The 27,990-nt window shown below is 36.3% G+C and overlaps 1 protein-coding gene across 11 annotated transcripts in view; it reads left to right on the top strand.

Moving 5' to 3' along the window:
• Positions 1-224: 224 nt before the first annotated feature.
• PSPC1 (paraspeckle component 1) overlaps positions 225-27,990 on the top strand; it is a 64,616-nt gene continuing 36,850 nt past the window's right edge. For 9 of the 11 annotated variants that reach the window (XR_007888510.1, XR_007888509.1, XR_007888508.1 and 6 more), the window contains exons 1-6: positions 241-722; positions 3,972-4,273; positions 6,654-6,749; positions 8,608-8,804; positions 13,717-13,801; positions 14,800-14,908. Coding sequence is in view for 4 of the 11 variants with exons in the window: in XM_051609343.1 (XP_051465303.1) it covers positions 348-722; positions 3,972-4,273; positions 6,654-6,749; positions 8,608-8,804; positions 13,717-13,801; positions 14,800-14,908 (1,164 nt within the window). In the remaining 7 variants the exon portion in view is untranslated. Of the gene's footprint in view, positions 723-3,971; positions 4,274-6,653; positions 6,750-8,607; positions 8,805-13,716; positions 13,802-14,799; positions 14,909-16,160; positions 17,464-27,990 lie in introns of those variants that run through there. The other 2 variants (XM_051609371.1, XM_051609318.1) reach the window with 2 other exon arrangements.

Below are 27,990 nucleotides of genomic sequence, written 5' to 3'. Positions count from 1 at the left end.
GGGGCACACAGACCCCCCCGGGCACACACAGACCCCCGCGCAAACAGACCCTCCCGCGCACACAGGACCCCCGGGGCACACAGACCCCCCGCGCACACAGACCCCGGGGCACACAGACCCCCCCGCCCCGCAGCCCCCGCCCCGCAGCCCGCGGCCGGCAGGGAGGCGGGGCAGCGGCGGGGCAGGCGGCGCGGGCCGCGCAGGGCGGGGCTTTCCTCAGGGACGTTACAACTCGTCGGGGTTGGCGGCGGCGCCATTTTGAATGGGCTGAGGGTCGGCGGCGGCGGTTGCCGAGCAGGGCTCCGTGTCCCCTGAGAAAGCCAGCGGGAAAGGCGTGAGGTCTGAATATGGCAGCGAATAGGAACCTGAAGCAAGTGCGGATCGAGAATAGCTCCCCAGCGGCTCCGCTGAGCTTGGTGGGGGGTGGTGGCGGCAACCTGAAGGGATTGCGGGGCCTAGAAGCGGAGAGTGAGGCAGCGGCGGCCATGGCGCTAGTGCCGAGCAAAGAAGGTGGAGATGAAGAGCAGGAGGGTGGATTCACCATCGATATCAAAAGCTTTCTCAAGCCTGGCGAGAAGAGCTACACGCAGCGCTGCCGGCTTTTCGTGGGGAACCTGCCAACTGATATCACCGAGGAAGATTTCAAGCGCCTTTTCGAGCGCTATGGGGAGCCTAGCGAAGTCTTCATCAATCGGGACCGTGGCTTTGGCTTCATTCGCCTGGTGAGGGTTCGCGTCAGCCTCGGTGGCTGCCCCGTTTAGCCCCGGGGTTGGGAGCGGGATACCTGCCCACCGATGTCTCCTGCCACCCCCCTCCCCTCCTACCCCCCCAGCGTTTGCGGTCTTGTCGGGCGGGGGTGAAAAGAGGCAGTAGCTGCCCTTCATTCTCTCTCCGTGTCGCTAGCGCTGTTCCCTCGGCTTCCTCATTCTTCTCCCCCTCCCCTGTTTGCCTCCATACACGCAAGCCAGAGGCCGGCATTGTGAGCAGCCTTCTGGCCCCTCCACCTGCCTCTGCGCGGTGCTCCGCTGCTTTCAGGGCCGCTCCGCCAGGCACCGCTTCACGTGCTGCTGCCGCGGGAGCTTGTGCAGCCTGGTAGTTCTTCAGCGAGTGGCAGATGTGGCTGCGCGGTCTGCTTTGTTCGTGTAATACCTGTGTAAAGGCTTTCTGTGTTTAACTGGGAGAATTTATCGTGCTTTAGGACTAGAGAAAACACTTGCGGAACAGCAAATTTCAGCCTGTGCTGGTCATTATGAGTATGGGTTTGCTGTATGAAAACATAGTTAATTAAAAAAAACTGGACAGGATTATTTCAAAATACCACTGCTCTCACGTCGTGAAAACAACATGTAATCTCAGAACTGTAAAGAATCACAAAGAAACGGAACCTTGGATGGTTTAAATTGCTCGTGTCCAGATAAGACTACATTTTTTTAGGGATAATACTCTATCGGATATGCTCAAATGAGCACCCAAAAAAGGAATCGGATTGAAAAGCTTATGATACTGTATTTAGACGTCAATTTAATGTGCAGGATTAGTTTTCATGATTGCCATGGCTAAAATGCACTGGTTTACATCATTCTAGGAATAGCTTCAGAGTGCTTTGGGTGCCTCTAGTTACGATTTTTCCATTTATTTTACTGGTTAGGAATTTTGACTTTTTGCTTGTCATCTTAAAGATAAGTTTCTGCCCTACGTCTTTTTTCCTGAGAATAGCCTGAATTAGCAATTTTCTGGAGGAAGTGTGGTAGATATATATGTCATTACTCAGTTTTGTATGTGGTATAGATTAGATACAGCTTTTATCTGAACTTCCCTTTTCTGTTATGTTTAGGGAATATGTTAATTTTTAACAGTTTATCTAGTCAGTTGAAATGTGGACAAAATGGCTACGATGTACAGAACAATTTCTTTAAATGTGAGAGATTGCAGGTGTCAGACTTAGTGAAAATCTCTGATATGAGATAAAAGGCAGTTGTTGATGCAGTCTGTCTCATGGGTGTGGGTACAGAAAGCTTATGAATGTCAGAAGAATGAATACATGAGCAAATACGATAATTTTATCATTTGTAAACCGGGTGTCACGAGTGGTCTGACAGTCTGGTGAGGTTCCTGCTGATTGGAAAAAAAGGGAATGTAGCCCCTATTTTTAAAAAGGGAAAAAGGAAGAGCCAGGGAACTACAGGCTGGTCAGTCTCACCTCTGTGCCCCGCAAGATCATGGAGCACATCCTCCTGGAAAGTCTGCTAAGGCACATGGAAAATAAAGAGGTGATTGGTGACAGCCAACATGGCTTCACTAAGGGCAAGGCATGCCTGGCCAATCTGATGGCCTTCTGCAACAAGGCTACAGAGATGGTGCATGGTGGCAGAGCAACTGACATCATCTACCTGGATTTGTGCAAGGCATTTGACACTGTCCCACATGACATGCTGGTCTCCAAACCAGGAGGCAGGTGACAAGTGGTGTCCCTCAGGGATCAGTACTGGGACTAGAGCTGTTTAACATCTTTGTTGGAGACATGGACAGTGGGATTGAGTGTATCCACAGCAAGTTTGCTGATGATACCAAGCTGTGTGCTGTGGTTGACACCCTAGAGGGAAGGGATGCCATCCAGAGGGACCTTGACAGGCTGGAGAGGTGGGCTAGTGCCAACCTCATGAAGTTCAACAAGGCCAAGCGCAGGGTCCTGCACCTGGGTCGGCACAACCCCAGACATAAATACAGCCTGGGGAGAGAATGGCTGGAGAGCAGTCCTGAGGAGAAGGGCGTGGGGGTGGTAGTAGATGAGAAGCTCGACATGAGCTGCCAGTGTGTGCTGGAGCCAGCTGCATCCTGGGCTGCATCAGAAGTGTGGCCAGCAGGGCTAGGGAGGTGATTCTGCTCTGATGAGACTCCACCTGGAGTATAGCGTACAGTTCTGGTGCCCTCAACACAAGAAAGATACGGACCTGTTGGAGAGGGTCCAGAGAAGGGCCACCAAGATGATCAAAGGCCTGGAGCAGCTCTGCTATGAAGACAGGCTGAGGGACTTGGGGCTGTTCAGCTTAGAGAAGAGAAGGCTCCGGGGAGACCTTATAGCACCTTCCAGTACTTGAAAGGGGCTACAGGAAAGCTGGGGAGGGGCTCTTCCTCAGAGAAGATAGTGATAGGACAAGGGGTAATGGTTTTAAACAGAGAGAGGGGAGATTTAGGCTAGATATTAGGAAGAAATTCTTCACTACAGGGGTGGTGAGGAACTGGAATGTGTTTCCCAGGGAGGTTGTTGGTGCCCCATCCCTGGAGGTTTTTAAGGCCAGGTTGGATGAGGTTTTGTGCAACCTGGTCTAGTGGTAGGTTTCCCTGCTCATGGCAGGGGGGTTGGAGTTGGAACTTGATGATCTTTAAGGTCCTTTCCAACCTTAATGATTCTATGATTTATTGATGAAATTAGAACTGGGTATCCATTGAGAGTTTATCTAATAATGGAAATGAACAAGTGTGATGCTTTTTGGTTATTTTTAAAAGAACAATCAAACAAAAACAAAAAAATAAACACCCCAACAAATGAAAACATCTTAGATACAGTAGTGTAATCTCTGAAAATAATGTTTTGTCCTATATGGAACTAGGGATGCAGAATATAAACATCTGAGTAGGTAAATGTGAAAAAGCATTAAGTTTTCAACTTTGCTGAAAGCCTTTGCAGAGCGGCGCAAATATAAAATGAGAATTTGTTAATTTCTGTAATGTGCAACACATTTCTTCTCCTCCATAATTTTTTAGACTAAATCATAGGGAATGGCCAAGGCATTTATTTATTTTTCAATCAGTACACAGGAAGTTTGGGTGTTATTTTTTTTTGGAAAAAAAAAAAGTCTAATGATCCTTAGTGTGATCAGATATGGGGAAAAATTGCTGCTGTGTGTGTAAACGAAAGTGATACTGTCTTTGAAACTAAAATATATAAAATATTTTATATCTTGAAAAAGGAATCTAGGACACTGGCTGAAATAGCAAAGGCTGAACTTGATGGTACTATTTTGAAGAGCAGACCACTTCGAATTCGATTTGCTACACATGGAGCTGCCCTAACAGTGAAGAATCTTTCACCTGTGGTTTCTAATGAGCTGCTGGAACAAGCATTCTCTCAATTTGGGCCAGTGGAAAGAGCTGTTGTTGTAGTAGATGATCGTGGCAGAGCTACAGGAAAAGGTTTCGTAGAGTTTGCAGCAAAACCTCCAGCACGGAAAGCTCTAGAAAGATGCAGTGATGGAGCATTCTTGCTAACAACGTAAGTGCACAGGCTTTTGTTTGAATTTATGTGAGTGTATGTTTCTGATGTGGAGGAAAACTACATTAAAGAGTATTCCCTAGTTCTTATTTTCAAATTATGAAAGCCATGAGGTGAGAAATGCACAAATACCCTAAATACTCTTAATTTTTTCCCTTTTTTCTGAGGAAGAGAATATTCTGCTTACTTTTTGGAAGACTTGTAATTACTGTATGAAAGTCTGATAGCAACGTTTTGCTTTTCCTTGTCTGTATGCAATATTACTTTTCCTTCTCTGTCTGGTAGAGCTTTTTATAGTGGCACTTGATTTTCATTGGTTGCACTCTTCCTGGTCACAGTAACACAGTGACAACATATTTAGCAAAACACTATGCCACATAATTGCTTCTATTTCTGTAAATTCAGGAAAGTCTTCTGGTGTTGTTTTTTTCTCAAAAGTTTTATTTGTAACTTGAAAGGCCCTCTTTTTTTAAAATTAAGTCTTAGATTCTGCAGAAGTTTGTGGCAATGGTATCTGGAAAACTGTTTCAGGGGCAAGCAAGCGTGCAAATTACAGCACTTCTCCCTTACATCTCTATTTCTGTACTTGCTGAAAAGAGTTGTTAACTGCTGTGCTTTGACACATTTACTAGTGACATTTTCAAATGCTTTCTTAAGGACTGTGTGAAATGATAGATACTCAGGATTCTTTTTTAGTTTTTATTTTTCTGTTTCTCATTTGAGATGATAAGGCTGTGGTTCTACAGTATAGAAGCTTTCTGGGTAAATTTTTTCTCTTTCTGCCCTGGAAAGCTGTGCTGTTGGTCTTTGATACTTCCATAAGCCAGTTATGTTTGCTAAAACAACAGAAAAATATACAGCTATTTTTGTTGAGTTCACTGGTTAAGCATGTGAGGGTGCTTTCCAGCATGGGTGCTATGAACATAAGGTCCAGCAGAGGATAGTAAGGCAGGAGAAAATGTTGTCAGGGGGATGTTGAAGGTGGGAAAGGGGTCTGGAACGTATCTTTCTCATGATAATCTCATAAATCATATATACCATGGAACTGACTTGGTGGCTATGAAGTAAATTAAATCTGAGTAGGTCTTTATTGTTATCAGGAGGTGCCAGCAATTTGTTCTTGTCCACTGGGTTTTCTTGGCATTAGTATGTGAATAGAAGCACAGTGAGGCAAACCAGGGTGCTAATCTAGTTCAGTGTTACATGCATGCTATTCTTGGCATGAGAGATGTGGCAGGGAAAAAGAAGCTGGCTTATAAAGGCGAGTATTCTTGTTTTACCAGCTGGATAGATTTGTTGGATTGATAATAAGCATCTAACCATGGCCTGAGTAAACAAAAAGCACTTGGATCTTTATCTTGCTTAGATGGCTGATGTGTTCCCTGATGTACAGTTGCAAAGATAATTAGCATGAATCTACTGCCATGATGTTTTTGATGTTTTGTTCCAGAATTTAAGATTTTACATCTTTAGCTGAAAAATTACTGTCTGATGAGAAGAAAATGAATTAGTGACCTAAATATATCAAAATTTGGCATTTGAAACATTAATGTAGAGATTTTAAAATGTTGTTTTAAATCATAACTTGTTAACATAACCGTTCTGTTGCATTTAAATAGCAGAGCTTCCAGCAATTGGACTTATTTTCATTCTGCACTCAATGCCCAATTTTCTTTTTCAGCTATTGATGTTGTTAAAATACATTGATTTTTTTTTTCTATGAAAAGATCTGTAAAGTGAAATAAAAGTTTGAATGAATAAATAAACACTGATATTTTGAAAACTATGTTTCTAGCTCTAGGTGTGCATTACAGGGTATTCTCCCAAGACTGGTGCAGAAAGGTTTTTACACAGTTCAGGATCCTTATACTGCTATCCTTGGCACTAGTGGCTAATCCTTGCCTCTCATTAATACAGATAATGAGAATTCAAGAAAGATATTTTCAAAGATACAGTAGTAAAATATGAATAGTTTGTATTGCTTCATTTTGGGTTTGTTTGGTACTTTCTTAATATAATCATGGCTCTTGTGTTGCCTTACTGATGAAAAGAAAAAGATAGTTCCTTCCTAAATAGTTTGTAATTGTTTGTAGATGGTTTTGAGATTTTTTTTTTTTGCAATCTTTAAATGCTTTATAGGAAACAGAACTGCATCGAGTAACTGGTTTCTAGGCAGAAGAACAATTTTGGGTGTAGAAACAGTTATTTCCAAAGATAATTCTTAAAATTAGAATTCCCTGAAATTCGATAATTGTAAGAATTTGCAAGACACAGGAACTACAGCTAACATGTTAACTTTCTGGAGTGTTTATCAAAATACTAAAATAACTTTTAATTGTTTCATTTATGATTGAATTATTCAATTGAAACTGTCTTCCAGAACACCTCGACCTGTTGTTGTGGAACCAATGGAGCAATTTGATGATGAAGATGGGCTCCCAGAGAAGCTAATGCAAAAAACACAACAGTATCACAAGTAAGTTTTATTTAGCTTTATTTTCTAAAATATTATTTGTTACTTAGTTTGGTAAGTAGGTGATTTTTTTTTGAGTTTGTGTAAAAAAAGTATTATTTTGTATATTGTGCTGTTTTGCATCAAAGGAATAATAGAACTTTGCCAAGAATTTCTAATCACAATAAAATAAATTGTTGTTTAACATTTTGTGCATTTACGTAGATTCCTGGTCTAGGCTGAAATCAGCTGGAGCTTGTTGCCAGCCAGGCTGTTGTCTTTTAGGGATTAAGGGAGTGCTCTAATTCTGCAGAGCCTTGTATACCCACTGATTTTTTTTTCTTGTTCTCTGAATAGTCCCTTAACTGTTTGTAAAGTCAGTGGGATATAAATCTTTGCAGCTTCTATGGTTCAGATAAAACTTTAGAGTGTGACAGGAGAAAGTGAGTCTTGATCGTGAGGTGGAAGAGAAGTCAGAATCACCTCCCTCAACCTACTGGCCATGCTTCTTTTGATGGAGCTCAGGACACAGTTGGCTTTCTGGGCTGCAGGCACACACTGCCAGCTTATATTGAGCTTTTCATCAACCAGCACCTGCAGATCCTTCTTTTCAGGGCGGTTCTCAATGGGGATTTTCTTTCCCCTTTTCCAGTCAGTGGGAACTTCACCACAGTGCCATGATTTCTGAAATAAGATGGATAGTGGCTTAGCATCTTCATCTGGCAGTTCACTCAGGTCCCATGAGCTTGTGCACCTTCAGGTTCCTTAGGTGGTCTTGAGCCTCATCTACCCCTACCATGCATGGTTCATCGTTTTCCCAGTTTCTGCCTTTGCCTGGTGTAGCTTGAGCCCTTGCTGGGGAAGACTGAGGCAAAAAAGTCATTCAGTACTTTAGCCATGTCCATATCATGGGTAGCCAGTTGTCCTGTTTCCTTCCTGACATGCCCACATTCTCCCTAGTCTTTGTTTTATCACCGATGTGCCTATAGAAGCTTTTCTTGTTACTCTTGACCTCCCTGGCCAGATTTAATTCTACCATGACTTTAGCTTTCCTAACCTGGTCCTTGTCTGCTCAGAAAATTTCTCTGTTTTCTTCCCAAGCTACTTGTCCTTGCTTCCACCCTCTGTAGGCTCCCTTTTTGTGTTTTAGTTTGTCAGGGAGCTCTTTGTTCATCCATGCAGGCCTCCTTTTTTTGCCTGACTTTATTTTTGTTGGGATGCATTGCTCCTGGGCTTGGAGGAGGTAATCCTTGAATATTAACCAGCTTTTTTGCTTTGTTGGGCTCCTCTTCCCTCCAGGGCTTTGTTCCATGGTACTTTACTGATCAGGTCCATGAAGAAGCCAAAGTCTGCTCTCTTGAAGTCAAGGGTAGTGAGCTCACTGTGCATCCTTCTCACTGTCTTAAGGATCTTGAGCTCCACCATTTTGTGGTCACTGTAGCCAAGGCTGCCCTTTATGCATCATTGTTAGTTACAGTGTTAGTGTTAGAATTTTTAATGTTTAGAGGTTCTGACTAATATTCTGAAGTGTCTAGTAAACTTCAGTATTTTTTAAAATAACTGCTTTAATGAATTGATTGCTAGCTTTAAAAGGCTGAACACAGTTATTGTAGTGTTGCAGTGTAGTCTTTTTACTGATTTAAATAAGAATTTTTACAATAAATTTATATAAATAGAACAGATTTTTATTTGGACAATTTTGCTGATCATTTTACTTCTATAAACAGCTGGTTTAAGCTTTGACTGGTTTAGAATATAGTCATCTTACAGGTTGATTTAAAGTGAGATCTACACTTCAGTGTTTGTTTATAACTTCTTGGGCTGTTACAGTGTTGATCTAAATGTGTTCTTCTGTGCATTTTAACTGCAAAATTTTTATTAGGGAAAGAGAACAGCCTCCACGTTTTGCTCAGCCTGGAACATTTGAGTTTGAGTATGCTTCACGGTGGAAGGCTCTTGATGAGATGGAAAAGCAACAGCGTGAACAGGTTGACAGGAACATTAGAGAAGCCAAAGAGAAACTAGAGGCAGAAATGGAAGCAGCTAGACATGAGCATCAGCTAATGTTGATGAGGCAAGGTAAAATTGGATCATCTACTAGTATTACATTTGTTTTGTTACAGATTTTCATTGTGTAGCATGTTGAGCTGCATGTTAAACTTAGAGATTTTACCAGACACTGTTTAATTAAATGCATTGAACTGAGAAAAAAGAAATAATATTTCTCTTTATACATATTCCTTGGTGATTTGCAGAGATGTATTAAGAAACTGAGAAAGGAGTGATTGTCTAGGTCTGTTTTTTTCTCTGCTTAAGTTTGTTAGCGTAAGCAGTTAATGTAGCAAAATTAAATGGTAGCTTCACAAATCAGTAAAATTATTTTCCATTTTTTGTTTTGCTTATGGTAGGAATAAATCCTGTTTGTGGGCTATGTGCAGGAAAAAATATTATACCTTCTACTTTTTTTGATCTTTGCACCTCTGGTATGATTTTAAATGTTACAGTGGCTAATTTTACTTTTTTTTTCCTTTGAAACTCGGCTGAGAAATCTGATACGTGTATATAGCATTTAGAGTTGCTAGGTACATGTAATAACTCATTAATAATAACTCATTAATTTCAGTTCTTGAAATTTTAAGATCATGTTTTCCCTCTTTTTTTATAATTGTTTGACCATCTTGTATTTTGCTAGTGTTGGGGGAAAAAAATTTTCTCCAGCAATTACTTTCAAGCCCTATAATTAAGGAGCTGGGTGGAGCCTGTGATTTTCAGAGTGGGCAGTAGCAGAGCGAATGATACTTGCTCCTTGTTAGCCTTCTCCCCAAACCACGTTTTTACTAAAGTATTCTGGACATGCAGTCACTGCTTTTGAGCTCAGAACTATTGAACTACTACTTGACTTTTAGTTTCCTCTCTATGACTGCTAAATTGCAAGACTTGAGTAGATAAAATTTAAATGTATTGCAAGTCTGTTGGAAATAATATCAAGGTTTGTTGCATGAAAGAAACACTGAGGTTTTTTAATACTTTTTAATTTAAGACAGATTGTGGCTACCTAAAACAATCTTACCGGAAGAGTGTTAGATCATCAGACAGTGTAATAACTAGCTTGATAGGCTCAATAAGAGTGCCCTGTCATTTTAAAAGGGATTTGAACTTGAGATTTGAAGTAGTGAATGCATTTCAAAACTTAAACCCAGGCAACTCATACAAGTTGTCTGCTGCAATTAATACTTACTCTTAAGAAAGGGCATTTTTGTTGGTAGTATGACATCCCTGTGTGAGACTGGGTTATTGTGAGTGTTTTTGCTGACTTAAATGATGTGTTGAAAGTATCTGTATCAACTGGATTAGAGCATTCACTAGATTAGTGGAATAAAGCACCTAAGTGCTTGGACATACTGAATGTAAACACACAGTCTTGAAACATTTTCATAACTGGAAAAATACATATTAAAGGAGCATTTTTTTATATTATGTTCTTCAGTCTACTGCAACTGGAAGTTGTTATTAGGAAAAACTTAATGTAGCCTGTTTTTTCTTAATAGGTGTGCTTGCTTTTAGTGTGAAACCGTACTGTTTATATCTTGTACTGAAATATCGAGCATAATAAAAGAAACTGTTTCAAAATGCCAAATAGTTACTGCAGCACCTGGAATGGCAACTGTCAAGTTGTTTCTTGGTTTATTTCCCAAGCAAAAAATGTTAAAGCATTTGATTTGCATGTAAGCATACGTATATCTTACAGTTGCAGAATGTGAATGTTAATGTGATATCACAGCAATACTTTTAATACACAGCACAGCCCTCCCTTTTCAATTAGACACACATTTAAACTTATCTGTGAATGTATGACTGATATTGGTAAACATTTTCAGTGCTGAAGACACAGTTTAGATAAATTTACCGTTGTCTTAACTGTTAACATCTGACAGGTAGTGATCCTGTTATAGAACTTACACTCTTTAATATTTAAATTTTTTTTAGCATTTATCTATCTGTTGCCTATATTTGATGGCAAGGTTAGGGATTACTTTTTCCTAAATTACAATGCCTTAATTGTCTTTTAAACTGAGACAAGAAGGCAGTGGCCTGTTCAGTAAAATGGAAAAGAACCTGATGGTAAAACGTGGGAGGAGAGCTTAGGTGTGTTCTGTGGATATTAGTGTTTCTTTTAAGGACTCTGTTAAGGAAAAAAAATTTCTTTTTTTTTTTTAGTATCTGTTAAGCTACGCTATTATATAGAAAAGGAAAATAATTACTCCTCCTTTTGAAGAGCCACTAGAATATGAATGCTTTTGGTGTTTGTATTCCAGTGAGGAAACATGCTTTTTGTTAGTGTGGGAAGAGCGTTTTTTTGTTCTCTGTTTAACAGGGTACCTCTCTTTGGTACCAAATAACTGGGAATGTTGTTCAGATAATTAGATTTCTGCATACTCACCTGCAGATGTTTAGTTAGTCAGGCTCTATGGGTCAATAACATTACTTCTGTCTATCTTGTCAACTGTCGAGCTTCAGTATGTATGAAAATAAGGTATTTTGGGTTTTTTTATTGTATTTATTTTCAGACATGAACTGTTTTTAAATCTTGTTCATCTGGACAGCATTTCTGGGTGTAGGTTCAGACCATACCAAGAATATTAGTTACATTAATGAGATGGTATCACAGGGTTTTAAAGAAAGATGCAGTGAAACTTTTGAGACATCAGAACCCAGTATATTATTTTTGTATACCTGAGGTACACACCACAGATTTACAAGTGTATTGAAATAGTTATTCTGAAATAGGAAATGCAGTTGATTGTCAGGAGCTAAAAAGATTCAAAGGGTGAGCTTACTAGAGTCTGTATATTGCAGGTGAAGGTTTTTTTAGAAATTGCTTTATAAGAGCTGGTAGGACTTGAACTAGAACATGTTGGCTTTAAGTACTCAGGCTTTCTGATGTGTTATTAATACTGAAGGTATAATTGATTCTTATGATACATATAATTTTTTACTTTCAAGTGTCATGTTTTGACAGATTGAGTCAGAAGTAATTTGTAAAGCAGAATACATGTTTCCACGTGTAAGTAAATTGGCATGATGAAATGTAACCAGAAGTTTCACTCTTTAACAGGTTATGTGGAAGCTGGGCATTTGTTTTCCATTTTTAGAACGCGAAAAATCAGCAGCCAGAACAACTTAAAAATCTTTTTGAACTTGGTATTCCTGCTTGTAGGATTAATTTCTTTGTTGAGAGTACACATTCACCTTTGGTCCTCTGCTCTGCAGAAGGTTGAGGATAAAATGAAGATCTTGCCCTTTTTTAAGCACAAGAAAGTGCAAAAGCTAGTAATAGGCTTTGTAATTTTTTTTTTCTTCACAGCTGCTTTATTGCAGGTTTTTTGTATTCAGAGAAAGGGTCTGTGTCCAACAGAAGTCAGTCCAGAATTACCAAAATTGCAGATCTTTTAATATGAGTGGCTCTATGCAGAGCCCAAACCTCTAGATATTTATTTTCATCTGGCTAGTAAGGGGCTTCGTGCCAAGATCATGTAATTGCCAAATAATACTGGATCTTAAATTCGTGTGTTGAACTTTAAAACACTAATAATTTCAGGAAAGGCAATAATCCAAACTGTGCTGTGGAAAAAAAAATAAGAGGACACTGGGAAAAATAAGTCTACATCTTAAGAATAAAGGGGAGAAAATAATAAAATTTGTAGCAGTTAGTGGTCAAAAGTAGCAAATCCTATGCTAGTCTAGTAACACAAAAAGGGAATGCTAAATAAATTTGGAAGAACAAAAAACTGGCAAGGAAACTGGCCTTCAAGCTTTGTGACTTAAATTAATCTTTAATGTAATAATGTTTTATTGAAGTGTGAAATGTGTTAATTTTGCAAAAGAGGTAGGAAAAGTAAGCCAGCAAAATGTTCTTGAGACAGGACTTCTAATGTCAATAAGGATGCTGTGAGAGTAAAAATCTGCTGATCATCTTTGTTAGAAATAAATGTGTGATACTTTGGTTAAATGTGCTCATCATTTTAGTTGTTTCTGGATATTAAAGGAAAAGGTTAAGTTGTAATAATATATGCTGGCGTAAATTTGAGGAAAGTGATTTGCATAGCTTGAAAGGTACTTCAATTAGTATAGTGAAGAAAGGCATAGAGAAGTGTGTGGAGCATAAAAGGCATATAATAAGTGGCATAGTGGAAGGTTCCTCATGGTTACAAATCCTGTTATGTGTCCAGTAGCCTCTGAAGATAGAAAAGGCAGACAGCTGCATTCTGACAAAAAGCAGAATGAATATTCATTGAGGAGAGCATGAATTTCCATGCAGAAATCAGTAACGTGACTGGTCAGAAGCTAGTACAGCAAAAAAAATTAATTGAACCATGCTTTTAAAGAGTATTTTAAGAAGACATGGCTGTTCCTCTCTGGAACTGTTAAAGAGTAATAATTTGTAAGTTGCTGCAAGCAGAGTCATGTGATAAATCTGCATGGAGGCTCAGATTATGTGCATGTGAAGGTCGTATCACTTTTTTTCTGATGTGTGCCATGCAGTGGTCTGCAATAGGTACTGGAGTGTATATGCTCATGTACAGTGTACTAGTTTTCTTGTTTGTGTGACTTTAGTGATATACAGCATGGTGAGAAAATTGATCCCTTGCTATATGTGTAAAACAGGAGTATGATTTAAGAGGTTCGGAGGTTTCCTCCTCCTTTTATTTGTTTGAGGACTTGAGATTTCTGTTTCCATAACCTGCTTCAGAGGCTTTCACAGTCCTTTGTCTTTCTGTCTTTCTGTGAGCTGTGGATCTAGTCTGTTTTTTCATATACTAAACTTGTCTTGGTGGGAAGAAACTAATTAAATTGTAAATGATAATTAAAAAGTGAGAAATTTCTTTAAAAAGGGAATATTTAAACTGTGATCTGACAGTAATAGCACTTTTTTATGTTGCCATATGGTTGATTTTTAGCTATTACCTTTGTTACATTTTAATCCTGTTAGATCTCATGAGACGTCAGGAAGAGTTGAGGCGTTTGGAAGAACTTCGAAATCAAGAACTTCAAAAACGCAAGCAGATACAATTAAGGTATTTTGTTTTCTACTGTGCAAAGGTGTGGCATGCAGCTGCTCTAGGCCTGCATGAATTTAGATACTTCAGCTTGTAGAGCGTGCTTTTGATAGCAAATAAAAATGTTTCTGCTTCTAAAAAGCTGCTTATGAGAAGCGTAATATGGGATGTTTCTGTTAATGTTGTTGAACATAAAAGGGATCACTTATGCTACCATAAAAGAATGGTTTCAAGAATTTATTGATTTTTTTTTTTTTTTTCCCCGTTTATTCCACTTCCGCTAAATCTTTTGTAAATTTTGGAGCTTTCTAAATAGTGTGGAAATGTCTTCACTTTTTTTTGTTGTTGTTTCATATTATTTTTTTAAATTTGTGACTGAACCATAGCAGTAGTAGATACCAACATGCTTCTAAGATTTATGGGAAGGTAATTGCCTGTGTAAAAGTAGCATTGCAAATTTATAGTCTGACATGAGATTTTTGAGGCTATTTTCATTTGATATTCTGGTATCTTGCAAACAGTTTTTCCTTTAAGATCTGATTAATACAAATACTTGTTTTTATGTCTCTGCTAAAATTCAAGAAAGTAGACCTAATATTGTCATCTTGATTGAGTTTTAAAATTTTTGATAAATATCAAAAGAAATGTAGATAAGAAAAAAGAACAAAACACAAACAGCTTGCAGAGTTAAAATACGTCTTTTGACAGTATTTAAATATTGTAATCCATAGTGGTTTGTTAAAAACTGAAGTATTTTAACCTGCTTACCAATATGTAGCCAGAAGAAGAGTTATGGAATGTACTGGTATTGTAATTGCCTGTATTCCAGTTAAAAACAACAATAACAAAACCATAAATAATACTCAAACCCATCAGATGGAATAGATTAGTGCTTTACACTATAATTGAAATAATTGCCAGTTTTGTTAGCATGCTTGATCTTGTCTCCTGAGACTGAATACAAGCCTGAACAGGTCAGGAGTCTATGTTGACATAATTTTTGAAAAATATTCTAGACATGAAGAAGAGCATCGACGTCGTGAAGAAGAGATGCTACGCCAGAGGGAGCAGGAAGAATTACGACGGCAGCAGGAGGGAGGATTTAAGCCAAATTTCATGGATAATGTAAGTAAAATTCTATTCCAAAACTCCAAATCGTGAAACTTTTTAAAATTAAAAGTTGTAATATATTTGTTTGCTGTTTTTCCTTCAGTATTCCATTGTTCTTGTGCGTGGATTGGTACAAATGTAGCAGTGCAGTTATTCTCTTGTACAATGGCACCACTTTTCATACAAGCTAGTGATGTAACACTTCAGCTAAGTGAAGGTGTTCAGATGATAATTTGACTTTTTTATTTGGGAAATTAATTTTCCCAATAAAATAATAGAATTTTTACAACTGAGAGGTCATGGGAATAAGTTTCCATGAAGAGGTGGCCTAGTTTGACTGAAGGTTTAAATTTTAAACCAGTTCAGGCTTTTAAGCATGTTTGAATTGCTTGTTTTGTTTTTTGCTTAACTTACTAAGATTAATATACTGCAGAAAAAATATGGGCAGTATTAACTTCATATAGAGCCTAAAATCACTCTCCCCCTTTATCCTAATGTAAAACTAGATGAGGAAAACATTGAAAATATTTACTAAAGGACTCTGAATGCAACCTTATTGTGAATGCTTTGGTGTTATGTGAGAAAGATACCTTTTACTGCTACAGCTCTTCTTAGTGAGGAAGCAATGAATAAGCAATTCACACAATACTCATTTACATTATCAAAACAACTATAGAGTACAGGATGGAATTTTACCTCTCTTTACAGGTAGAATTTGATACATGAATCAAAAATAATCTGCTGCTTTCAAAGCTACTTTCTGAAGTAGATAACTGTTTTACATTCTATACCATAACATTTTCCGCTGGGTTGAGAAGGATATATGTATTTCTTGAGACATCCTAAGAGAAGTTAGAAAATAAGATTTCCTGTTCTCAGCAAGACGTATTTTTCCCATCCTCTGTCCCTTAGCATTTTTAGCAAGGATGGGAGGAAGCAAAATTGTTCCTTTGATATTACTAACAGGTATCATTTGATTTTGCTGATTGTGTTTTGAGAAACTTGCAGCAGAAAGCAACTGATCATTTATTTCCATATGTGCTCACACTGTGAAAGGAAACTGCTTTCAGCATATCTTTTCTTTGGGCTGACGAAGATCAGGAATTCAAAACTCAGTGTTCTTTCGTGTGTTCCCACATAGTATTAAACATACTTTGTGAACTAGCACATAACAATTGTCTGATGTAATTTAGAAATAGCACTTATTGATTGTGACTTCTGTAGCGCCAACTACGAAATTTCATTTCACCTTCATGTCTTCACGTAGCATCTTTTGGGGTGGCCTGACTTCCTGACCCCATAAGCTACCTGTCAAAGTCCTCCTGTGGCTGATCTCTGAGACCCATGCTGCTTATTGCAGAGAACTGCAGGAAGAGGAAGCTGGGGAGCTGACCTACAAGCTTCAGATGATGGTAGCTCCCTCAGATTCCTTTTCTGTTAAAAGATTATGGCCTGTACCCTGCATCTTGGGGTGCTGGGAAAGCTAGATAATGTTGGTCACAGTAAACTGTGCTGGTTTTCTTGTTCCAGCTGCCTTGAGATGTAATTTAGCTTTTGTGCTTGAATTGCCTGCCACAGTGTGGCCAATCCTCGTGCTTATCTGCATCTTTAAATTCCGCCGAAACCTGTGTGAATAGAAACTGTTCAAGTTGGTGTGGATGTGGCGAAAATGTAGTGCAAGAGGGAAGAGGAATGGTTCAAATGGAAGGCACTTCAATCATGATGCTTAATTTTTGCGAGTTTTATACAATGAAATTTTTGGGGGGTGAAGGTGAAAGAATACTTTGAAGAGTGTAGTTTTCCCATGGAGTTGTGTTTCTGGAATTGTGTATTCATCTGGAACTGATTAATACACCGCAAGAATATATAGATGTAGCTGTGCAGTGACATTACGAAAAATGATTTAAATTATATAAATTAATATATAGTACAGGTGGTGTCTTTTTCATATCATACGAAGTCGAAGTGGCATATACAGTGGTTTAAAACAAATGTTGTCTGTAATTGTCAGACTACTCTTTAGTATTCTGGTCATGTGTTCACTTTTTTACTTCTACTGAACTTTAGAAGAGGAATTGAAACAAAATTGAAAGTGATGAATTTACATTCTTTAGCAACTCTTTCTAATAAGAGCAGCTATGTAACTTTCTAAGCATGGCCTCTCATTTTATAGGTGTTCATTATAACATATCTTTAAATAGCTGTACTTAAGTTGCATAGTGTGAATGGGTGTTTGGAAAAGCCTTTGCATTTTGCAGCAGAAAAGAACTGTAAACCATTTCTGGAGATGGCAAAATCATGTATCAAATCTTTTTTCAATTTAGTAGAATTTCTTATGAGACTAATTTTTAAAATTTATTCTTATTAATAGTTGTTTCCTGTGAACAAACTCCATTTGGTAATTACTTCTAGTCTCAGATTACCATTGTACCTGCATTGAAAAAAGTTATTCTCTGCTTTAAGAACTTAAAAGTTGCCTCTTGGTGAAAATTGCATTTCATGATACTGGTAGATAGTTTGTACTATATCAGATCTTGATAAACACTTTTGGTATAATCCTTATATTAAAATATTCTGCCAACCATGTATTTAGAAGGAAAATAATAGTTGTTTCTAATCTTTGTTTTTGTTTCTTGAAAGCTTTGAAAAGTAAGTTTCCTTCACTTTTATCCTATGCCTTTTTACTGTTCAGTATAAAAGAAGGACATAAATGGTAAGTGCAATGACAACCAGAATTGGAATCTTTCATAAAAGGCTGCAGTGTTAGGCTTTCCTGTTTAAAGTTTCTTTCTGTATCTTTTCCCTAACTTGATAACCTTTGATTTTTTCAGTGTGACTACTTTTGAAAAACATCTTGTGATCAAGTTTAATGCAGTTACCTTTTACTTGATTTAATTACAGAGAAAAATGTTTTCTGTGTGAGGAATACTCGTTCTGAAAGATTCTTTTCATGGTGATGTTGTACATTAAAAATTTGGTTGCATTGATTTTTAATCTAATGTACAGCCTAGTGATTCCTAAATAATTGATTACTCTAGTTGTGTGATCTCTATTAGAGAAGTTATGGATAAGCACTTGGAGGGCTTTTCCCACGTCCTCTAAAAGTTGAAAATCTGCTGGTGCAACTCAGTATAAATGTGCAGTAATTTTGTGATAGCTCAATCAGGACATGTGTTTGCCTGCAATATTCTACTGATTTTAATTTTGTATACATAATTCTTTCTAAAAGATGACCTTACTGATGCTGATTGGAAGCAATATTTTATTTCTCAGCAGCACAAATATTTTTTTTAAAATATAGTACTTCTAAGGACTAGTAATATGTTAATAATACAAACTGTGCAATTGTTACTATCCTACTGTGAATGGCTTGCATAGATTTACATTGTTACATCTCCATCAGAGCCTTCTTACTAAATAATTCTAGTTCCATGAACTGCTTTTATTCATGTCATCAACATAGAAGCATGAAAAGAGCGTGATTTGGATTTAGTTTATTAAAATAGCTTTCATGTGTCTACCAAAATACATAGTAGTCTTAGTTTTATGGTACACAGATTTAAATCTGTAGTAGCACTGCAAAATAGTGTAAAGTGGGTATGGTACTTCTGAAAAAATAGCTGTGATACTGGCATACAGCTTGTTTAAAGAGGGCATTGAGATTTTTGGGTGTCCTTGTCCCCTTCCCTCCAAGATAATTCTGTTCTTCAGGTTTAACATGAACATGTAAGGAGCTGTTTCTGTGTTTCAACACTTTCAACTTCTAAATGCTTACTATTCTTTCATGTAAGATTGTATATTAAATATTTAACTCTTTTTTAATGTCCTAGTCTTTTCAATAATTGATTCTAGGTGTTGTTTTGCTTTCCTTTAATTTTTCTTACACTGAAGTTCTGCTGCTCAACTGTGTTTTGTAAGTATCAGCATAAAGTGGCAGCTGCTAAACCAGTGGAGATTGCTTCAACAGCAAGAGATTGTAGTGGATTTCAGTTAAAAGCTGTAAGACAGATGAAAGCAAGGTGGTAAAAAAGCACGTTCCAAAACAACAAAGTTCATAGATTCAGGAGTTCCAGAAACTAAATAAAAAAATTAATCTTTCTTATGTGACTTTTGTTCTTTTTTGTAGCAGTTTAGAAATACACCTTCCTGTTTCCTTATTTTGAGCTTAATGAGGCATATTGTATTCTTCACTTCCACGTTGCAAGTTAATTGGTAGACATTTTTGAAAGGAAGACTATCAGTTAGGTTTCCTAGAATTCTGTAATTTAAGAACAGTTTTTTTGCAGTTCTTGGCTCTTAAGTGACTAGAACTGCATGTGTCTTTTTCTGTCTTGTGGTGCCATTATGCTCAAAAGGCCCAATTCACTGAATGCAGACTTGTTTCCCATCTTACTCAAAAGTAAAGTAAGCTAAGGCAGATTTCCACTAATAAATGAATTAATATTTTTTTCCAATGATCTTTTCAAATTTGATCTGTTTCCTACTAATAATACATTTTGGTTATTTTATCTTGACATCCTAGTGTACTTAATTAAGCGGATGGCAGTGAAGTTTGGTGAGGTTGTACGAATATAGTTACTGTTTCTTAACAAACTGCTATAAAGCTAAGCTTTATAAAAGCTCTTTTGTAGAGTTTGGTTGGGAGAGAGGAATTAGCTCCTTGTTGCAATCCAGCATGCACTCACAGAGAAAGTAAGCAGTTCATGTTTCACACCTTAAAAGTCTTTTAAGGTAAAATTAACTTGAAGAAATGCAGATCATCAAATGTAGAACTGAAATTGAAACAAACAAACAAAAACAACCAACCTGTCAAAACATTCCTGCTTTCTTGGCAGTGGTTTTATTTCAGTGATTGAATTTCTTCCTGTGCATAAAGTAGCATAGGATAGGCCTTTGAACAAGCAGTTTATAAATACACAATTTGTGCTTTTGTGGGTGGTCTTAGTTCTGGCTGAACAAATTTTTTTTTTTCCTTTTCCAGGATTGCAGTGATATGTATAAGTAGAGAGGTGCTTAAATCTTGCAATTCTTCTCTTTCCTCTAACAGTGTTTTTGATAGAGAATTTGGTGGTTTAGGCAAGAATAATAGTGCCTAAACAGGCCTTAAAATATCCACGTTGTATTATTATCAGAAACTAAAAAAAAAGTCCTTCCAACACTTAATTACTCTACAAGGTATCAAAACTATTTTAACTGTCATGTATGCTTTTAGTATGAAAAGACATTGCCTAAAATTCAGAGCAGAACTTCAGCCATCTTTTTGTAGTTTATTATGTGTTTGTATCCATAAACCAAAGCTTTTTGTGGAGTAAGGTAGTTTTTAGTTGTATTTCATGACCATTTAAGGATGATTCAAAATTGACTTTCTAGATTGTTTTTACATGTATGAAGGATGCTACTAAGGTAATTTTTCAGTAATGAAGCAAATAATAATTACATTTAATGTATAACTTTGTATTTAATTGTGTGTGAACTATGAATATTTAGCCTGATGTGATAAATTTTCATTGCGTTATGTTATATATATTTATAGATATTTAGGAGCCTAAAATCTTTGTTGCCATGGTTTCCCAATGATTGCACAAAATGCTTTAGAACATAATATTTCATGTGAACTTGCAAACAGAACAAGTGACCATTCATACATAATGTACAGTCAAAAGTGCTTAGTTTTCCAGTACAAATTTAGGTGTTGTAGTACTACTTTAAGCATTCACAGGTTTGTTCTCTTTACAGTAACTGATAAAGAATTTTTTGTCTGTTATTTAGATTGTGTTTTTGCTTATATCTTAATTTTCTTTCAGTAAGACTAATGGATCAAGAAACTAAAAGAAAACTTTTTTAAAGATACTTAATGTGAGATTGCAAAACGACATCAGTCTTTGCCAGTCTTGGTATTTCATGAAGCCTCAGATTCTGCAGATGCCATTTTTGTTCAATTATTAACAGAAAGACGTAAAATGCATCTGGTGTGCTCGTTTATAGAATACTCCATTGGTGTAATTAGCTTCTCCTATTTCATTAATTTTAGAGACTAAGAAATAATTCTATTAAAGAGCAAATGTAATAAGTCTATATTTTTAATTTATGAAAATTTTTACTGCTCACAAGTTAAAAAAACCGTAACTTGAGTTCTCTAAATAGTGAATTCTTCAATTTTCCGTCTTCTGACAAGTAAAAATATGGTGTTTATAAACAGTTTGGAAAAATAATTTGTTAATGTAATTGTTTGATAAATGCCCTATATATTTTGAAGAAGCTAAAATTACTGTTTGCTCTAATAATTTTCATTTTTTCTTCCTCAGCTACTGGAGTTAAGTTTGACTTGGAGTTTGTACACGTATTTATCCAGACTAAGAAGAGATATACTTTCAGTTTCAGTTGTCTGCTTGGTACCTGTTTTGGACTCATCCACCTTTCTAAATCCTGAGATCTTACTTGGTGGCATTGAGACTTGCAGCTAAAATAAGTTCCTTTGGTTAGAAAAGTTTGTCTTTATTCAAAGGGTCTGTTTAATGAAAGAAGAAAACACCCCAAAAGCAATAAGTGAGTCTGTAGACAGAGAATTTTTGATGTGACGAAACCTGTTAATGGATCTGTTACTTAATGTGAGGAAAGCTTATTTATGAATCTAGTTTCTCTCTCAAGAGCAGTGCCTTTTGAGTAGTTTTTTTCTCAGTTTAAATAGTAAGCCTCTGACCTTTTGCTTTAGTAACTCTCATGGAGTGAAAAATTTCATTAGTGGTAATTCAGTAAACTGAGACATAGAAATTAAGTTGTCTTAATGTGCCTGCCTGTCTTTTGATACCAGGCTAAATGCTGGGGGTTTTTGTTCAATTAAAATATTTGGGGTTTTTCTCATTCATATTTCCCCAGCCTCCTTTCTGTAGTGTAGGCGTGAGGTAGGTTTATATCTTACTAGAACTAATGCTTGTTTTTGGTTAAGTCTTCTATGAGGAACAAGGAATTTAAGTCTGATGTTTCTGTATTCCATCAGGTCTTTCTTTATGTTCCACTTCAATGTGCCAGAAATTAGGTGTAGATTGTTAGAAGAATTAGCATTTTTAAAAAGTATGGTCTTTTTTAAAAAAAAAACGACAGAAAAGAAAAAAAAAGAGTTTCTGTTGAGCTGTTTTTTAACTGTTCAGGTGGGGACTGCTTAATAGAAACTAATATTTAAAGAGTCAATTAGATTTATTTAAGGTTTGCAATTTAAAGATGTTTTTCCCAAACATTATTATTTTTTACAGTGAGTAATGGCTCACTCTTTCACGTGTAGGGTTATGTAGGATGAAAGAGTATTTGGATTAGTTTTGGTTTGTATATGACTTAAAGCACACTGCTTTTACTAGTGTTGTTGAATATAGGTTTGTTGATACGCTTGAGGCAGGTTAGCTTCTTAATTGTCTTTCCTAAATGTATTCATACAAAAGGTGTTAAAAAGTATGTAAAAACTAGTGCTAATTTTTATAATCCTTTAAAAATTTGCTGATCTTCTGGAGTCTTTGTGTGTCTTCTCCCTTGCCCTTTCTGAATTATGAAACATTTGTTAATCCATAGGAGAATTTTTATGTCCTTCAGGTAAGAGCTATATATTTTTGTTTATCCCCATTTATTGCTATTATATCCCTAACATGATTCTGACCTTGGAGTCTATACCACATATATGTAATAGATTTGGTTAGGGATCTTTTGATGGAAGTGGACAATGTAGCTTAAGAGTTTCTGTGTGTGGACTTGGGTCAGGGTATTCAACTAGAAAAGAGGTTTTCTAAATCCATGTGGATTTTTTTCAGTTGACCAGTTTCTTAAACTTTTGATTAAAATACTAGAATTCTTTAGTACAATATGTGTTGATTTTCTTCAGTATTTATTCAAATGATAAGTATCTATATTTGTTCAAGCCTACATCATCTTGGTCCTGTTTCACATTAAATAACCTCCGGGTTGTATAAAACTACTACCTGGAAAACTATGGAGAACTGGAAAGCTGTGGAGGCTGATTACATGCTGGGAAGTTTAATTGATGCTTTTTTATTAATGTTTTGTGTTTTTTAAGTGCTGTATGTGTGGGCAGGTCAGATGTTTTGGAAATAATAAACATTGAACTATTCTGATTGTAAGCAACATTCATAACATTCATAACAAGTATTATAGACTGTATATGTATCTTAGAAGTTTCTCCTACAGGACTCCTTTGTAGTGATGAAAGTAAGCTTTAATCTTGGTTTAAAACTTCAGGTTTCAGCTTCATTTTTGCAAATACTTGCATATTTTACTCAGTTGGCAGCTCAGATCAGTTTTGGGATAGCAATTACAATTGGACTTTGTCGTGCTACAATTTAGTCAGCATATGTCATATCTATTTGGAGAGGAAAGTTGTTAGTAAACCAGTCAGGAGATGAGTCATACTTAGTGTACTGTGGCTATAACTAGTGCTGCTTTTAAAGTGTTTTAGGTTGATTTTGCAATGTTATATTTGAAATTCCAATTAAAAAGTAGTTAGATTTTTACGTGAACACCTAATGATAAAGGATATTCTTGGCTGGTTAACTTTTGTTCTAAGAAAACACTGATGACTTTCAATTCATCTCATCCTTAATCTTGCAGCTGGGCAAAATGATTATTTTGAATCAGTCCAGTGTTCACTCTTTTTGAATATGTGCCTAGATTTGTTTCATGTGCAAGGAAAATGTACCATTTTGGAAACCTAAAATTCAGCTTTGTTTATAACACCTAATTTTCAGTTAAATATTTTAGTGTATATCTGCATAATACTACAGTTAGCCCAAACTTTGTTACCAGTTAAGCAGCTCTTCAACTCTATGCCCACCTGGGGGAATTTTTGAGTGCATCTTAATTTATTTACAGCTTGTTCTGTGAAAGTAAGATATCCTCTATGGTTTTATGGGTGTCTGTTTTGATGCTTTAATTCTAAGCTGCAGCATAAATTCTCTAATATGCATCTGAAGATGTGAATATATTATGAATGCTGTATGATTATACTAGGTGTATCAGTTGTGAATGTGGAGGATTTATGGTGGATATTGCTTTCAGAAAGTAATTTTGCAGGTAAGTAAACAACTAAGTGCCTTAAATTGATTACAAATGAAAAAAAAAGTGTTATGTTCCGCTGTTGAACTACATTCAGGTGATATTTTTAATATCATTACTGCCATTCAAAAACTGAAGCTAATAGAAGAGAGAAAGTGTTTTTATATATTGGTTCCATGGACCTAAAGAGGCTCTTCACTCCAATGGAACAAAATTAATTAACAGAATGTTGTAATGGGGAAATTGCAATCAAGAGAGTTAATATATAGATATCACCCTTTTTTTTTTTTCTCTTCAAAAAAGGATTTCCAGATCTGTTGTAGTGGTCACCTTCTCAAGCACCCTTGTCTTGTGAAAAGTTTACCTTAAAATATTTGAGAAGCAGATTTTTGTGTTCACTGTGAGTATTAGTTGTTAGATCAAGGAGAAATTCTGACAATACATTTCTGTTCTTGTTTGCTCTCAAATGGTCAACAGCAATGGCATTTGGAAAAAAAAAAATTAAAAGTCCATCTTTATATCTCAGTTACACCCTCACAGAGTGCTTCATCTCTGTAGCCCTATCCAGTGAAGGGACAAGGTAGGATTTTTCTTTACCTGAACAGATGACATGGAAAGGGATTTAATAGAGGAATGGAATTGAAGTCTTTGGATTTTATGCCTAGCTACTGTTCATATGCAGTTCATTTGGGGACAGATTTTGCTATCTATATATATTAATTTTTTAACTAGTGAATAACATTTTCCACAGAATGTCAGAAAATGAGGAACTATAGTTAACTTGCCTTTTCCGTGAGTTTTATTCTGTAGGTGTTATATACACAATTTTTACTATATTACAGCAAATGAAAGTGGGAGAGATGGGAAGAAAACTCAGGAAATAATGATCTATCAATGCAGTGTTTTAAATGCAGTATTAACATTCAGAGAAGCAGCAAGTAACTAAAAGACAGAACAGTGAAGCAGAAAAGATATAAATCTTAATATGGAGCAAAATTCTATAATCAGCAGGTAGGCTTCTGGAAAAGTTTAGTGTCTAAGGTCACTAGATAGAGCCATTCAGAAAAATCTCTGTAGGCACATAGACAACTTCTGCAGTAGTGGTGGTCAGTTTTTAATACTGGAGGTGAGTGAATATCTCTGCATACAAATCAGTGACTGAATTCTCAGTTGTCTCTGTGATAAAGTGTCTATTCATGAATGTCTTAAAAAAAATATGTTAAACTTAATTTTCTGGCTCAGACAATAACTATTCCTTTGTTCACTTGTTCTGAGATGAAAACCAATAATGATTATTCACATTATTTTAACATAATTTTGAATTTTCTTTGTCTTTTCTAGTTTGTTTGCCTTATTCCTGTAGTTCAGAGCAGTGGTTATTTTCTGCTTCTCATGATACAGAAGTGAGAAAACATCTCCATTGTTTAACAGTTGAAAGCATTTTGTTTTCCTAATCTAGTTTACTTTCTATGCCAATCTCAAAATTTTGGAAAAAAAAAATAAATAAATTGACAGTACTTTTAACAGTTTGCTGAGGGTGACACTCTCCCACAGACAGTTTTAACTCTTAAGGTATTAGTCGTTTTCAGTTGACTCTTTCTCGAAACAGGTTCAACCAGCTCTTAACTTGCCTTCTTCCTTCAGTATTTTTCCACAAGATTTTTTACTTCTCTGTTTGCTAATTTTGAGGTAGTAGCTGAAACATTTCCAGGCTGGAACAAGCCCTGTCTGCCATATGGAGGTTGGTGAATAGCAGGAGCGTTTGGGAGTCTTTTGTGTTGTGAAAAATCAATCTACTTTCCTCTTTGAGTGGTGGTGGTTTGGTCCACGTTTTATGAAAAGAAAAAGATTTTTTTTGAGCCAGTTTTATATTTTTATGTATGTACTCATGTTCTACAGGATGTCATGGGTTGCTCTTACATGGTGGAAGTAATTAGAAAAATGTTGAATAAAAAAATCAAATAAGTGAAAGGGACCTGGGAAATGTAGATAAAATCTGATAGATTACAAATGAAAGAAGAGCATTGGAGTGCTGTCTCAAACATCAGTTGTATTTGGAAAGTATAAAATAACCATTTTTCTTGGTCAGATTCAAGAACACTAAATATATTAATATACTCAGCTGTTCTTTTCCTCAGGCTTTGAGAAAAACTTAGTCTTTCAAGTCATGTTGAAATGAGTCTTAAGAAAAAAAATTACCTGTAGCAAAATCTTTTGAGATTGTAATGGTTGTTCATATTTTAATGTTTTTTTCTTTGTAATCAGATTGCATTAATATATATGGCTTTGCAGCTGCTAGAAATGACAGTCTTTTTGAGAGCTAACAGGTAAAATGAGATTTACAGTATAGTGCTAAGTAAAAATGCAATTTCTGGGATCTTTCAGTCTGATGCTCAAAAATTTGAGAGGCCTCCAGGTGATGTGTGGGCTTACCTCTTTTAGATTAAGCCCAGTGGCTGTCTCTTCTGTATTAAATGCTGCTTTCTTTCAGGGGATTATTAAATGTTGCTTTTTAGTGATATGTCCCCTAAATGTCTTTGTAATATGACTAATATTAAAGCAATTCAGCTTCTTTCTCTTCCAAAACTGCCAGTGTAGACCTGACTGAAATATCATGTGAGAATTGATGTGTTGAATGGAAGGCAGCTTTTCTTCAGATTGGGTTTTGCATCTAGCTGTAAGAGGATGACTTAAAAAAACAAAGCATACTGGGAGGATCAGAGTTATTTAGTACTGCACTCTTCCCCCCCCAAAAAAAAACCAGCTTGCATTTTTTGGAAAGTAGAAGCTAGTTTTACCTAAATGAAGGAGGGTCTTTCATTGTCTTCCATCTTGTAAAGATCAGAAATGGCTTGTATTAAAATAAAGGTGAATTTAAGAGAATATGTAACTTTATTCTTGAAAAGTTTTTTTTTTCTAAGTCTGTAAGGTGTAAGTGTTCAGTGTGTGTTCTCTTTCACACATAAAACTGCAACCCATTTCTGTCTTTTCCAGTGTTAATGTGTTAAGTGATGCACTGAGATGCTTTTCAATACTTAGTTAATGAAGTTGTCTAATGGAGTACTGTTGTACCCATTTTTTTGTTGATCCTGTGTAAAGTATACTAGTATGTGCTACAAGGCATTTTTCATATACTATGGTAGCTGTCTGGCACAGTAATACAAATTTAGTATTTTTTTATTACAATATATCTGTGTTTTTAAAACATTGTTCAAGGTAAATTTTGTGTGTTTTGAAGAGTAGATTCAGCTTAGAGTAGCAGTGTTTTTGTCCTGTTTTAACTGCCTGTGGTGTTTCTTCTGTGGGATTTAGGTGTTGAGGACTATCCTCAGCAACTGAGTGCTCTCCGAAAGATAGATAAGGGAAATGAAGAAAGGCCCCACAGCTAAAACCTTTCTTGTTGGTTCTCAGAACAAAAAGAGAACAAAGATCCTAATGTATGGAAGTTTTTCTCAAATACATTCCTATACTTTTGCAGTTAATTAGTTTTAAAAGAATTTCCCCTATTGTAATAACATTGATACTTCCTTGACAATATTATTGAAATAATGGAATTATTTAGGAGATGCACTGGATTAATAATAAATCTTTTTTGCATTATGGATTTTTTTTTTGTCAACAGTTATAATTAACATTGTTACTACAATTAGGAATGTTTTTTCAACTTGTAGCATTTACTGCAATTAATGTATCTGCATATTATGCAGTGTGTATTCCTTTTTTTTGCTGATGTGATAGCTGTTTTTAGTGTATAGTTTTTTAATAGTGTAACTTAGTCATCTCCATCAACTTTATTAATGACTTGAGACACCAGAGAGGAAATTGACTTTAACTATCTGCTCTATCCCTGTTATAGTGCTTTTCTCAAAGACCAAGTTCTGTTGACAGCTATAAAACCTGATAAACATTCTTGTCATTAGTTCTCCTATTTAAAAATAGAGTTGTGTAGTTTCCTGTGTTCTACAAATTTTATAGCTACGTTTTCTTTAGCTGTTACTTAGTTTAACGTATTGTGTAACTTTGTGTGAGGTAAGAGAGCTTTA

The sequence above is a fragment of the Apus apus genome, chromosome 1 (assembly GCF_020740795.1).
Source record: "Apus apus isolate bApuApu2 chromosome 1, bApuApu2.pri.cur, whole genome shotgun sequence".
Classification (NCBI taxonomy): domain Eukaryota; kingdom Metazoa; phylum Chordata; class Aves; order Apodiformes; family Apodidae; genus Apus; species Apus apus.
Note: the sequence above shows the minus strand (reverse complement) of the source record. Positions and strands in the feature narration are given on the sequence as shown.